This window comes from Anarrhichthys ocellatus, unplaced genomic scaffold, assembly GCF_004355925.1.
Source record: "Anarrhichthys ocellatus isolate YVR2014 unplaced genomic scaffold, GSC_Weel_1.0 scaffold5, whole genome shotgun sequence".
Lineage (NCBI taxonomy): Eukaryota > Metazoa > Chordata > Actinopteri > Perciformes > Anarhichadidae > Anarrhichthys > Anarrhichthys ocellatus.
Genome location: NW_022280035.1, coordinates 12755227 through 12770559, shown reverse-complemented (window position 1 = coordinate 12770559; position 15333 = coordinate 12755227). Strand labels below are relative to the sequence as shown.

The following is a 15333-nucleotide window of genomic DNA, read 5'->3' as shown; positions in this document are numbered from 1 at the left end:
ACACACACACACACACACACACACACACACACACACACACACACACACAGACAGAGGAAAGGGAGGTTAAACACAGTTAAAAGCAGCCCCAAACAAACTTAATTCCACAACGCAATCCAAACCAGTGTGTGATAAATCAGCAGTGCATAAATTCATACTATTTCATGCACTATTTACCACAAAAATCCTCCATCCAGACAGACAATACCTCTAGCTACAAGTGGCCGTCCTATCAACCGGTTCTTAGCTCCGAGGTGTGTAATACACTCTGACAGACTACCGCACCCAGCACTTTTGGGTCTCATCCCTACTCATCTTCCACACTAAGATGTATTAACGAACATATTCACAACTCATAAGTAGTTTAGCAGCTTAAAACCTGATTATGGCTCTTTATAACTCGGGCCGCCAACTGCTGTTTTAGAGAAAAATGGCAATTGAATAATGCTAAAAGAAAGATGATGAAAAAATAAATGTCCATTAATCCTTGAACATGTCTTACTTACTTATTAGTAATAAAATATATAAAAGACAACGCAATGAATCTGTGTTATATGACACTGGGCTTCGGGTCTTCTCTTCTACTGTCGCGCTTGCACTTCAACAGGAGGCCCTTCACAACAAAACTATCCACAAGAGTCTCTCAAACCCTCTGTCCTGTCATTCAGCACCCAAAGGCGGAGCAGGAGGCGGGTTCACAGATTAGGCCCAGATCTGGTTGGAGCCACGCTGCCTGTCCAAAGGCTTCACCAGCTGCCTTTCTTACCTCCCCACACCAGTAGACTCAAACAACAACTGTGTCATGAAGGAATTTCATTTGCAATCTGATTACCATCCTGGTTGCATTAAATGGCCCAATGAAGGGAAATAAGTGCTTAGCGTTTGAGAGGAGAATAGCAGCCGTGCACCAATGTAGTTACAAGGTAATAGCAAACAGCTTGTGTGGTAGGAGAGGTACAGGGTTGAATATGTTTTAGGCAACAGTCTGAATATCATTTACTGTTTACCACATGGAAGAACATCCCAAAGCCCAAACGAACAGGAAACTTCATGTACACTGTGATTTTCTCCAGATAATACGCCTAAAAACATGCAGTTTTAAACATGTCAGTTGGTTGGTATCAGCATCCTCTCGTGTCAGTGGGAATCTCGATTAAAGGCGTAACTGGCAACTTTATTGAAAGCAGACTCATCTATGAAGGGGGTCTGGTATGACACAGCAAGCACAGTTTATGGGACAGAAGCGGTGAATGGTTCTTAGCTGCCACCACTATGACGAGGCCACACTGTTTGCGGCTGCTGGATTTGGGTTTTTACAGTCCCATGATTACAGGCTCCTGCTGTAATGTCAGGCTGTCGGTTGCCAAGCCGTTTTCCACACGCTAACAGAAAAGATGGAGGAAAGCTCGGAGGGCCTAATGCCGGCCTCACCGGTCACCTTTCAGTCACAGAGAACCAATGACTCAGAGAACAGTCTCAGACAAAACAGACACCGCCGGCTGCTAAGCAAGGAGACGCTTGATTGGACTGTGACTGCAAACTTTTCAGACTAATGATAGACTTATTTTTATAGAGTCTAACTTGCTAAAATTAGTAGCTATCTGTGTCTGTCTGAGAGCCCAATGCTTTTTTTTTAAGAATACAATGAGGTGCAGGGTTTAAAGTCATATAATGTTCTGCGTCACCCAGTGACAACAAAGCATAAATCACACATACTGCAATTCCACACGCTCCACTGTGAGAAACTGCAGCCAAACCCATCAGCCAGCTAGCTACGTTATAACACCACCCTCTGTCCATCATTTAAAGTGATCATGATAATGCCATCCTGAACTTCTCAGAGAGGTGATGGGGTTATTATCCTGTGGCGAAGTAGCCGCTCTAAGCCATGAACGGCAAGGACATTGTTAGTAGGGTAATTAGCACACTTTTCCTGAGCTGTCCCGCCTCGGCTTGGGCTAATGAGGTCCTAGCCCTATCCCTGCCCGCCCACAACCCCTTCCCCCCTTCTTTCTCTGGGTGGAGGCAAGGTCACACTCAAGCCCTGGAAGATGAGGAAGGGGGGCGTGGATGGTGTTTAAAGCCCAGTCACCTGAGTCAGCGCTCCCTAAGGAGCTCCTAAGGCCGGGGTTAGCATGGAAGGACGGGGGCCTCGGAGAGGATGGAGATGGGTTGGGCTGGGGGGTGTATTGTGGCTGTCGTGCCCGATAGCAAAGTAGGACATGAGCTGCTTTCTTATCACCCAGGTGCACGCCGGAGACAATCATCTCATCCTCAGCTCATCCCTAAACCGGTCAATACCGCACCTCTCATCTCTGGCCACAGGACAGACACACTGACCCAGACACTCGGAAGACTAATATGTGTTAATACTCAACGTCTGTCATGGATACCACTGGTATGCAGTATTACTGAGATGATACCGCAAAGCCTGTATAACTAACCACATTTCCACTAGGGCTGGCTATCAATTTAAAAGACTAAAGTTTAGGTGCTGATACCAAAACAATACATTTTTCATTACCTTAGTTTGGGGAATATAATCATGTTTTAAGTCCTTTTTTATCCGTGGTAAATAAAGGTTGATTAAAGTATTGTCTAAACTTAGAAACTTTACTGCTTTAGGTCAGGACATTTCGGATCAAAGAATCGAGGGGAAAATGTCTAAAATTCAGACCATGGATTCAATGCTTGGAACTTAGATACTCGATACATTTCAGACAATAATTTCTACTGCTTTTTCAATGCTTCTGGTGTATGAATTCAAAATACGCTTATCACTTATCGTAGTCCCTGCAACTCAATATTACAGAATGATGTAAATTATTTTTTCACAGTGATGGAAAGTAAAGTCAGTATTGAGTATTGCTGAATCATGTGTTTCGATAAAGCCAAAAAAATAAAAACTATTTCAGTAAAAACTGAATGTCTGCCAGATCATCTGTTGGGGCTCTTTCTTTTGTTAAGAAAAGGTTGTGCTCCCTTCTACTATTACAGTAGGAGCTACTTTTCAAAATGGTCCAAACAACATGAAAAAACTCTTCTCCTGGCAAAGGCTGTCGCCTCAGTGTAAATGCCCAGTAGTGGCCCGCTGTGGCATTGGCACGCGGAGCTGAGGTGGCGGGGCTCGAGGTCACAGTGTGAGTTGGCAGAAGCTGGCAGCCCAGGCACCCTGACGCCATGTCTCACACCACCACTGGGAAAGTGCTGACAGACAGACAGCAGGGATGTGAAGGTGGAGGAGTGGAGGAGGAGTGGGAGAGAGAGCAAGAGAGACAGAGAAGAGAGAGAGACAGGTCGCAAGCACTGTGAACATCTGGTGCTCGCAGGTTTACTGTGTTCCCTCCTCTGCTCTCAAGACAACAGCCCGAACACAGAGCCAACTCCAACCTGCACAGTTGGCCCACAGCAACATTCAAATAGTACCAGGCAATATGTAATATTCAACAACCACAGCATGGTAAAATATGGACTTGGGCAAAATGCTGAAATAAAGAAGGAATGAGTAAAGTTTCTATGATGCTCTGAAAGGGAAAAAAATATAACGAAAGTCTTTTACTTAAGAAATGCCTACGCTTTAGGCACGTGAAGCTTAAAGCAGGAATATTGATCTCTTCCGTATACGTTTTATGTTTTGTCCGATTCCTACAAGCAACGGAAACACAATTGTCATGCTGCTCACAGTTGGATCGAAAGGCAACCCGTAACTGGGAACCCTGCAAGCAGAGGGGGTAATGAATAAATAGAGAAATAGATACATAAATAAATAAGAGTAGCCTGGCTTCACTTGGGCTTCACTTCTCCTTGTTGTTCTTCTGCTGTAAAGGCTGACATGAGGTCGATAAGGCAGCCAAGGGAGGAAAAAAAAGTACAATAGAACTAGTATGAGGTAAGTCCGCCATGTTGCATTTAAGTTCCCCTGCACTGAGCCATGCACACACTGCTGGTTTTACTGTTAATGTCTCCTCTGGCTCACACTTTATGAGCCATCATTATTACTTGTATCTTCTTTTTCTAATTCTGAAAAAAATCAACTGTTTTAAGGAACATTTGGATTAAAAAAGGAAGTTGTAGTTACAGTGTGAGGTAATCCTTTTGAGCTTTCAAAGAGCAAACTGTTGTACAGTAGATCCCGTATGAGGCTAAAGCTCTTAATGTCTCCAGCTCATTTCAACATACTGTATCACAGAACATGGACAGTCAACACTGTGTTCTTTACATGTGGACACGATGAACCTCGTGCTTCCAGCCAATGCCAAATCTCAGACTAAGTTGCTGGAACACTGCTGACTATCTTTTTGTTGCTGCTGTTTTGATAGGGCAGTGTTTTTTTTTTCCGTTGACTCCCTGTGTGGAAACAACCAACATTAGCTGCTAGCCAACGCCCAATCAACTACTAAATTGCTGTGACTCTGTTGCCATGGTTGCCATGCGTGTAAACAAAGCCAAAAAAATTCTTGAAGCAGAAAGCTCCTCTAGAAAGCTATAAAACATCCAAGCTCACTAATTAGTGCTTTAGGGGAGAGCCATTTCCAGTAATTTCACACTGTCAGTGACCTCCTACTGGCATAAGGCAATGACACAGTTGTTCAATAAAACCAGAGGACAGAATGTCAAATGCAATAGCAGCTAACTCAGCATCACTGTCTCTCCTCTGTGGTTATTGCACAGATTAAGTACAGAGCACTATTAACAAATGCGAGCCAATGCTGCTTCATGAAAACATCTATTTTCATACAGATAGGTAGGCTGTAAAGAGAAACTAAAAAAACCCTGTGCTGGTAAGAAGTAATATCAGATTCTTCTTAATGTTTATGAATGTAAGCTTCCGTTTGCTTCTAATTTTACGAATCAGCCTTTTATATGCATGGACCTGCAGCAAACACACCATGGTTTTCTCTCAATGAGCCCCAAAGCTCACACTTCCTAAACATTTCACGGGGGTAAAACTGGAGAAACACAATCAAGCAGACGACAATTCATGGCTATAACCAGGTCTATCAGAAGTACGCCCACAAGGACTCCAACTATAACCTTGCTGCTGAAGACAGAGACGCCAATCCAAAATAATGAGATGGGATGTTAGCAGGTTATTGTGAATTCAGTATGTTGCTTGTTTCGATCAGCTTTCCTCCCTGCTGAGTGGAGGAGCACAGGACAAGATGGCCCTGACATGGGGAGGCCCAGTGTTTGCCACTGACAGTCGGCCTATGTTGTTGCTTTTGTAGGAAGAAGCATTTGCATAATGCAAGTGATCAAGTAGCAAAACTGAAAACTGCTTTCGCTTGTTTTGGTGACTGTTGATAACAATAATTGGTTTGGTGGATTTATTTTTTCTTTCTACAAGGCAAAAGCTGAAAGACAGACGTCAGTGGGCGTAGCTTATAAAATCCATGTTGGTTGCCGGGTAATTACCCAGACTCTCAGTCAGCACTTTTCAATCAAAGCCTTGTTATCTACGGCCAACTGAAACAAACACTAAGGTAGTGTTTTGCCCTCGAGTAAGACGGTAAAAAGTTCGGTATTAAATATTTAGTCCCTGAGATGAATCCATAAATCAGTGTTAACGAAAGTCAGATGCAAACAATCTGCAGCACTGATACCAAGGCAAAACACCAAAGGTGATAACAAAACGAGATTTTGTTATCACCTTTCAGTTGTTGTGTTAAATTAGACTTTGGTTCCGACACCCCAAGGAGCTTCTGTACAGAACTTATTGTGATAACGATCATTTGGCAGCCTTTCAGTCTCTAGATGCTCCGTGTGCTTATTCAGCAGGACAAGAGCAGATCTATAGAGCAGCAAGTAAACTAATTGTCTCTAGAGCCAGCGAATATTAACATTAATCCGGTTAAAAGAAGGTGGACCACTGTATAATGAACTTGAGAGGACGTCCGGATGAGAATGATGAGCGATGAAAGCAGCACTTGTTGACACCGACATACAAATCCTCTTGATGCAAAAGCAGCCGCCTGAACTAACCAAACAATCTACTCTATAACTAAAATAACAAATATCTATATGCAGAGCTGAATGTCTAAAGTATCTCTTAATGTAATGCCACCTGAAGTTAATTTGCTGCATGAAGAATTATGTTAGGATAAAAACATTTGGATAAATAATTGCTGCTTTGATGTGCCCATGTCGATTAAAGTGCAGTTACAGTAGGTAACGCTGTGCTGCCGCCAGCCTCGATGATGTGTGGATGAGACAGCACAGATACGCTCACACATGTATACAGAGGCCCTTTATTTTTCACATCCATTGGCCAAATCCAATTTGTTAAGACCCTTCTACGACTCACTTACGAAGCTGCGGTCAATAGAAATCACATTTCCGTGATTGGACATCCCATTATCCCGGTCGTCCAGACCCCGCGCTGTGGGATAAAGCAGGGCTGAGACGGATGCCCAGGACAGACCGGAGCTGCGGCTCCAGCGAGTCCGTCGCCTTTCAAAGGGTAAAAGCCTGACATATTAGTCATAAGTGTTCTTTAAATTCATTATCATCTTAACACGCCAGCGGCACAAGTGTCAGGGGGAGGGGAAGCCCTCTTAAATGAGGTTAGCGGATCCATTTAAAGCTTCACAGTTTGCCGTGCTGTCCGCCGTGTCACACGCAAGTCTCGAGACATAAAAAAACATCCCCTCCTGTAATGAGGTTGGACGAGCTGCTTATAATACAGCTGGGGACTTTCTGAGGTTAATCAATGAACAGCTTCTGCATTATATCTGTCCATAGTCTGTCATGTACATACCAAGTTTATTCCATATTGAAAATGTCTTAATTTCTGTCACTTAAAATGGATCAAACTAATGGTTGTAAAAGGAGCAAATAATGTTTTTTAAAATCCCAACAAGGCAGACTGTACGCCATCAGAGAGGTAGCGCCGTCTTTCAAAACTATTTCATTCATCTTAATGTGGTGACCTCACTGTAACCCTGCATGTGTGTATTTGCAAGTCTGAAGATATGAACATGATTACTCACTTGAATCCAAACAGGCTTTGAGTAAAAGCAGTTCACATTTTTATGACAAACCCAATCTACTACAACTCCTGAGCACTCCTCTTTATCCATTCTGTCCATTTGTCAAACAGCAATTTACTGATTCACACTAAGATGCGAAGTTGTTTGGTTTCGCAAAATAAACCACTGACATTTTTGAAAACATTTGTGGTATTTTTATGGTTTGATGCCAACTGGTTGTCAAAAATAACAATGGCAACACTGACACAAAACAGACGTTCCTGTCAAGAATTTTGCGTCCCTCTTGATTTGATTAAAATAACAGCAAGACTAAACTAGTGTGACGGATGAGGATCCAGAGACCGTGCATGTTTTTGAGGCAGCATATACTACTTCTCCTATTAATCTAAGTCTGGCTCACCAAGTCTTGTTTTTTTTTTTACTCATTTCATACCATGAGCCCTAAAATCTTTTGAAAATTGAAATCGTGCTGCACAATGCATATCGCAGTGATCACAGATTCCAAAGCTAGTTATTTCATAACCATTTCAAAACGTTCTTTACACTGAGGCTGAAAAAGTGCAATAACATGACATGAAAACGCAACAGCAACATCTTATGAATGTTTTATATCAAACACTCGGTGATCAAACCGCTGCCAAGTACAGCATGGGATGCAAGGAAGCAGACGCTGGTGACTCTGGTGACTCAGTCTTTCAATATCAAGTCACGACAGATACACAGAGACTTGGGAGGAGCAACAAAACACAAATCAACAAACTAATTAACACATTCAACATTGGAGGACGCACCCTTCAATAAGACATCCCAAAGCAAAAGCTGTAGGTTTATTTTTGAAACACGGTTCTTTGTCTGTTCATCTCAAAATGTGTCCCGAACAACTCTAAACTATCCTAAAAATCACTTTCAGTGACTTCTGAGGAGTCAAAAATATAAAGTTCCATCCTTCTGACAAAATCTGACAAAACAGAGGACTCATTACGATAAATAATAATGCTTTGGCAACATTGTATTTTTTAACTTTCATGCCAGGAAAGCTACATTGTATATTGTATGTAAGAAGTTAAATTAAAAGGTCTAGGATATCAACTGGTATAACAACATGGGACCAAAACATCAAACACGCTTGGGCTGTCCTTCAAACTACATTGAAGTCATGACCATAGAAGTCACAGGTGCCTCACCTCTTTCTCATGATACTGTAATGCAACTCGTCCTCTTGTTTGATGTGGGCATGATCCCCACTGGCTCGCTCGCTGCCTTCACTGTCGTCACTGCTGAAGATGGAGGCCAGCTCCTTCTTGGGCACCCGGTTGGGGGGAAGGGGGATGGTGCGTTTCTCAGCCAAGCGTCCACGGTTCTGCACAGCAAGGCACAAAAAAAACCGAGACTTTAGCAACAGGATTCATGTATAACGTGTCAGATTGTTGAACGCATTCCTCAATTTGCTTGGCATTTTTTATGGATTTGATCATTTGCAAGAGCCCTTTGTATTTGTATTGCAGCACATTGAGTTCTCTCTGAAAATGTAAACTGGACAAATCAAGACGGATCTTGGTTTTACTTTGCAGAATTTACACGATATTTTGTGTTCTGTTGTCCTGCTTACTAAAACACCTCGTAAAAAAAATACATTAAATCGGTAATTGTCAACCAGGGGTACACCTTCTGCAGTTGCCATGATTGGTATGTAGAAAGATTGTGGAGTAGCTCTTGAGATTGCAATTTGATAAAAATATATATCATATATCCACACATTGAGTCAGATGTAACACTTCCTGTTAAGAGCACAGAAGTGATTGATAAACAGTCGAAATCATCCGACACTTCAAGGGATACAAGGATGCAAACTTGACCAAAATTACCTTAACAGTTAAGACAGTTCAATTGTATGAAGATAAACTACTGTAACAAAATATACTTCTATTTAATTAACAGTGTTAAATAACATCCTGGTGTAAATCAGTTCAATTCATGAGCACATTTGTAAGAGGTCCAAAGGTCAACCGGGTATATCTGCATTAACAGAGGAGCTTCCTTTAGAAACAAGCTGTTTCTTGCACCAGCACAAAACACTGAACTCGCGTTCGGTATACTTTTACTCTAAAACCAAACTGATGGGGAGAAAAGTTGGTTGGTGGTGGTTGGTTGATTTTGCTCCAAAGCTGCCAGGATAAGGCCGAGAACCGAAAGGATAAAGAGGAGAGAGCGGCCCTAGGGGCATCAGGAAGTGAAGCTGGGCGACCTTTAATGTGACCTGAAGAGGTCACTGCAGATTAACATGGTCCTATCACAGAGAGAAGATAGGAGGGGGAGAGGAGTAGAGGAGCAGAGATGGAGGAAGTAGAAGAGATTGAGCCGGGGGAGGAAATTGGCGCAAGGGACGGATAGGCTGAGGAGAAAAGTTAACAGAGAAGAGAGGGAGAGCAGATGTGGCTTTGTACAGGTGAGAGTAGGTGAGAAAAGATACAGAAATTAAATCAAAACATGAGAGAGAGAAAGCTCCACAGAAGTAAGGTCTGTCCGGTGTGGAGTGGACTTGGATTTGAAACTATATCTCCCCCCCCCCCTCCTCTCTCTCTGTGCTTACATCTCTACTCTTCCTCCCGGACGCCTTTAAGCCCTCCAGCTATCCCTTCCACCACACGCAACCCCACTCCTCCCCTCTCCCTCCTTCCCTCACTCCTTCCATCCCAGGAAGCGCGGCAGCATGAGTGGCAGGCGGGGGCAGGAGGAGGGATTTGGGGGCTCCTAGCCAAGAGGCAAACAGGTGCAGCCCCTCTGGAGTCTCTCAAATGGCAGACATTAAAAGGAGTTGGGGGGGTGGAAGACAGAGAAAGATGAAAACATCCCCTAGGATGAGCAGGCCACAGAGTTCTGCACATTTCTCTCCTTTCTCTTTTTTATCGTGCCTTGCCAGAAAAGAGGTTTTTTCCTCCTCCTTCTTTCCTGTCGGAGCTTTCTACAAGTTCTGCTCCTGCGTTTGAGGACAGTGGATCACTTTCTGATACTTCTGCTACTTTCACACAAGGCCTCGCTGTAGGAAGTTACTGCTGGGGCTCCAACCGGGCGCATTAGAGGGAGGAAACAGGAGCGTGACATCACATCAGAACAACACTTTTCCAATGATGCAGTTTCATCTGTGAGACACACATCTGTTAAATACAAATTCTCCACCTCCAAGTACAAGTCTCTTTACCGCTGTCTTCACATCGTCAGGGAAATCATTAAATTGCACACTAACCTCACTACGTACACACACACATTTGCATGTACACTCTCACACACACTAGCACACACACCTGTTCCTGTTCCTTAGAATTCCCCTCCAAGCTAAAGCAGGGGATTTTACTTGGAGCATGCCAGCAAAATAGTGCACACAAGAATAGTTTGTCGAAGACCAGTCGTGACTGAGGCTGTGTGAGTGTGTATGAGCGTGTAGACAACCACCCACATGGCCGTGACGTACCCAGGCTGACAGCCCCCCCTTCTCCCTCTTCTCTCCTCCCGGAAAGCCCCGATCCTTTCTTTAGTGGCACTGACGCAGAACTGGGGGTGAGCTCCCACTGCTTCCGGCAACACTTCCGCAGCACGGGGGAGGGCTCTCCGAAACAAAACACGAAGCAAAACACACCCCTGGCAGCCCACGTAGGGCGCTCAAAGGAAGGGCGCCTGAACGTTCGGGCACGTACGAGCACGCACAAACACGCAAGCATGCGCACAGAGCTGAGGCAACCTTACTGTGTGTGGTCAACCTCCTTTCAGCCATGGAAAAAAGTCTCTCATAAAAGTCCCACTAAAAGCACCTCTATGAATATCACCTCCCACGCTTTCTGTCAGTCTGGCAGCCAAGAAATATATCTGGCCTTCACATCTACACTCAAAAAAAGACACGCATACATACAGATGCGCATGCATAGGGACACAATGACCAACTTTTTACACAATCTAGACAGACAATTGAAATGGTCGTGTCCGTAGGCAGACACGAAAAACATTCAGAAACACTTCCCATCATATATTCATATAATACACAAATAATGCTCTGAAAATAACACTATAAGTTGAACTTGATAACAACACTTGAATTAACAATAGAAATTGAACAGCCTAGTAGTGGATACACTGTAATCTGGGTCAACTAAATCAATTGAAGACAGTCTTGAGAAATGGCAAAAAGTCAAATGTAACCCACTTCAATTTGGTTTTTCAAGGGCCAAAACATATAATCTGTACACATTCGCTGGGGTAGATATGGGTATTAAAAATCTCATATTTCGAAAACAAAAAGCAATGTGGTGATTAGCTGGGCCGAGCAATGTGTTTAAACATCCATATGTGCTCCTCTAAGTCATTTGGGTGGCGTAATTAATTAATTAATTCATGGCAAGGTTTTGGTTTTAAAAGCAACTAAATTATCTTGTACTGAAAAACAATACAGGCTAATATCACAGCTACACATTGGCCAGCGAAGGCGTTAAATTCAAGCAGGAATTATAAAGCAATCTAGTGTTTTCTCTCTAAATTTATTTCAGACTTTTAAATGAGCTCTTGGTGGAAAAAGAGGACTAATACGTGTTGTTTTTTTTTCTTCTTTCTTCTTGCGTTTTTTCCTGAAAGGTGCAGTGCCATGCCGCTGGCTCCAACTAGCATTAGCGTGTGCACACACACACACACACACACACACACACACACACACACACACACAGCGGTAGCCGGCCGTGACATTCCTGCAGCTGCGGCGCTCTCTCTCCCTCGCACGCGCCCCCCCAGCAATCTCCCTGGGGGACGAATGCCTAATGAGTCACGCGCCTGTCTGCCGTTACCTCGCAGCGTGTGTGCATGTGTGTGTGTGTGTGTGTGTAGGCGGGATGGCGGGCCGACTTGGCGCGAGCAGTAGGGGAAAGGGGGAGGGGGAATGAGGAGACGACAGAGAAGGAGCGAGGGAAAGAGGAGGGTGGGAGATGGAGGGGATGAAGCAGTCATTACCGTGCTCACATAACAAGGCCAAAACAATTTGCCTGCTCTGTTTGTGTGAGTCTGAGATCAAGTTCTTCACAAAACTCAAATTCTTACTTTTTCTTTACACCTCCTTATCTCTGACTCACACGTCCTGACATTTTCACAGGTGCACCCATAGACGGTGATTAACGACTATTCAGTCAGCTTTCGTCAAATTGAGATCACTCAGTACGCAAACCTGATTACTGTGGATAATCAGGTTAAAGTAATAGTTTAATTAAAGTGTTTACATGGTTTATAGTAACCAGATTTCCCCAGTAACCCAATAATAAAGTTAATATGATGTGTTTGAAAGGAAGGATAATGTCTCAGGATGTGTAGTCGCCGGTAGAAAAACCTCTTTATTAGTGCCACAAAACAAGAAGGATGGAGAGACTGGGTTGGTGTTTATAGTTTCCGCTTTGATTAATTTACCATGCACCTCACTACAACCTCTTTCACTTTGAGATAGTTGTGACATGAAAGCCGTTTTGATGTCATCCCAAAATAATTCAGCCGTTTTCTTCTTCTTCCACTAGCCATGAAAATGTTTGTTTATAGAAACACCCATTTGCATCCGCTGCACTTTCTGACCTTTCTGGTGCATGTTCAGAATCAAAACAACGAACGAAATCAGACAAAGGCACACTATACTGTGCAGGCCACAGAAAAAAGTGACAAGCCTTATATTTGCCTAATCTGGTTATAATCAAATTATTAGTGTGCACCAAAACAAGCTTACTGCAATATCAGCAAAAACAGCTAAATATTATTAACGGCTGTGAATAAACTGCAGCTATGAAATTATATTCTTCTGTCGTAAGAATATAATGCTCATATAGACATTTACAGGCGGTATAGGAATAAACGCATTCTTCCACCACAAACACTCAAATATTCTAGTACTGCCACACTGTATGGTCATTTATACAGTATACTAATTCCATATTTACACACACACACACACACATATAGGTAAAATCCTATAACTAGGGATGGCAGAATACACAAGCATAAAATCATTCCTGTGACGCCTATCACTGCAACGTGTCACATTTTGCCAGTTCAAAGCAAAGATGGCAACATCTTCTTCAACATTTGTGACAGGATATATCAACCAACCAAGCAACATGAACACACATTTTTGTCAACAGGTGTGACTCAAAAACTCTAATTTTTCATTTTGCATGGAGAGTGTCTCCAGCCATGTTACTCTACCGTACAGATGGGTACATTTAAGATGTATAACTAAAACACACTACAGAGCTTGGCTTATGTATTTCAGTCGACTTTTAAAATTCTCGAATAAATTCTGGTTTAGAGGAAGTCATGTAGAGGTAGTTAAGATTGTGTTGTGATATTAAAGTACTGCCTCAGTGGCTCCACATGCTGCATTATGCGCATTATTCCATACATATTGCACAAACAACATTACATCAGAAATGCTACTTCAATAAATTTGCCTTGAAATCAAGCACGAACATTATCAAGAAAAACTTCTTATAAGTGCAAATGTACTTTGTACTTGGCAAAATAAATGTGATTCAGGATAACTGTGTGTGTGTGTGTGTGCGTGCGTGTGTGTGTGTGTGAGTGTGAGCGAGTGTGAGCGTGTGTGTGGTTTATGTACAGACTTTAGGCAACACTTGGTTGTTCAAGGCCGTGTGAGAGAAAGAGAAAAAAAGTGAGAAAGCACTGTAGGGCGGACAGGCATGCGACCTACACACACATACACTCATGCTCTCCTGCACCCTCGGCCCCCACGCGCTGAGCCGAGCGGGCAGTTGCAGCCCAGTGGAGCGGCACAGGGCAAGGGGGGGAGGGATGGGTAAGCATTGGGGGAGGGGGAGAGGTGCACAGAGGGCGAGAGGCGGCGAAGAGGAGGGGGGGCTGCTTGGGCGGCGCTGGGAGGTCAGTGGCGGTGCAGTCAAGCGTGCCAGCGCGCCTCTGTCTCTCCTATTTCCCTCTTGTTTCTTTTTCTCTCCTTCCTCCTCCCCTCTTCTCTCTGTGTTTGGGTAGGCCGACCGAGGCCTCCGCAGGGGAGCTTTGGGGACAGGTAACGACTGAGCCTCTCTCCCCCCCCAGACAAACACAGGGTATGTGGGGGCGAGCAGGAGGTTGTGGTTGGTAAATTCAACTGATGTCTTCTCTCTTGGGTTGGTCCCAACAAGTATGAGCATAATGAGCATAAATTAGGTTGTGGAGGGAAAATGAAGATGATGCTACCATTATAAAATGTAGCCTTAATGCATCTTTAATCTTTCTCATGCTGACTTTTTAGCACATTATTATTAAGCAAAAATAAACACAATAAATGTGTACACTAAATTTGTTTACCATGGTTTAAATACACAGTACAAATCCAGAATATGATGATCAACAAATTCAGAATTTATCCACTTTATTACTACATCGCTGATAAATTTTGCAAATGATCATATAACTGTACATATAACTGTACAACACCAATGCCTTTAATGACTAGTAATCCTGTGTTTATTTACATTAAGTGTGCCTGTTTGAGTGTACTGATGGACGAATGAGTAAAACCATGACAGGACATTACTGCCTGCAAAGGCCTGATGTGACAGAACGTGAATTTAACTATCAGAGGAATCTCGCTTTTGGGTTTGTTGTGATAACCTGCATTTGCCCGATAGACAGATGCTCCAACTTATTTCAGCTGCCTGTTAACAGGGTCCACACACACGCATCCAGTCATTTAGTGAGCAACACTTTGAGAAGCTCACACAGAGCATAGACACACACACACACACACACACATTAAGCTCTGACATCTTGCTGATATGCACTCTAGTAGCTAATGGCTTATTAAACTGTTTATTTTAACCAAGTTATTCATAGATAGAAAGTCAACAAGAGGCTCCAAAGAGTTTTTTGCAAGCGTGTGTGTACGACTGTCCCTGTATTTCTACATGTTTGACACATATTCCGATTCGTATTGATCTCTATAAGCCCTACAATGCACATATCATCAGAGTCTTACTTAATCTCTAATGTGTCCGATGCACACAGAAGTGCGTAACACTTCTGGGCCAATGGCCGATTCCGGTGTTACCATAGCAACATAACCTCAGCAACACACATGCGCAGGCACAAACACGTGAAACAGAAGCAGTGGACAGTAGGTACAACTCCATGTCACATAACAGCTCAACTTCTATTATTTCACTCAATATGTTGCACTTTGATTTTAATTATCTTTTTTCCCCATTAACACGGTTATGAAAATGTGACGAGATAGAATATAAGTTTATGTAAAATTGTGTATGTCGGTGTGTGTGTGTGTGTGTGTGTGTGTGTGTGTGTGTGTGTGTGTGTG

The 15333-nt window shown here is 43.2% G+C and overlaps 1 protein-coding gene across 4 annotated transcripts in view; it reads right to left on the bottom strand.

Moving 5' to 3' along the window:
- Nucleotides 1-15333, bottom strand: part of samd11 (sterile alpha motif domain containing 11) — a 48775-nt gene that overhangs the window by 28370 nt on the left and 5072 nt on the right. For all 4 annotated transcript variants that reach the window (XM_031845907.1, XM_031845906.1, XM_031845908.1 and 1 more), the window contains exon 3: nucleotides 8174-8349. In XM_031845907.1, the coding sequence (XP_031701767.1) occupies nucleotides 8174-8349 (176 nt within the window). The remainder of the gene's footprint in view (nucleotides 1-8173; nucleotides 8350-15333) is intronic.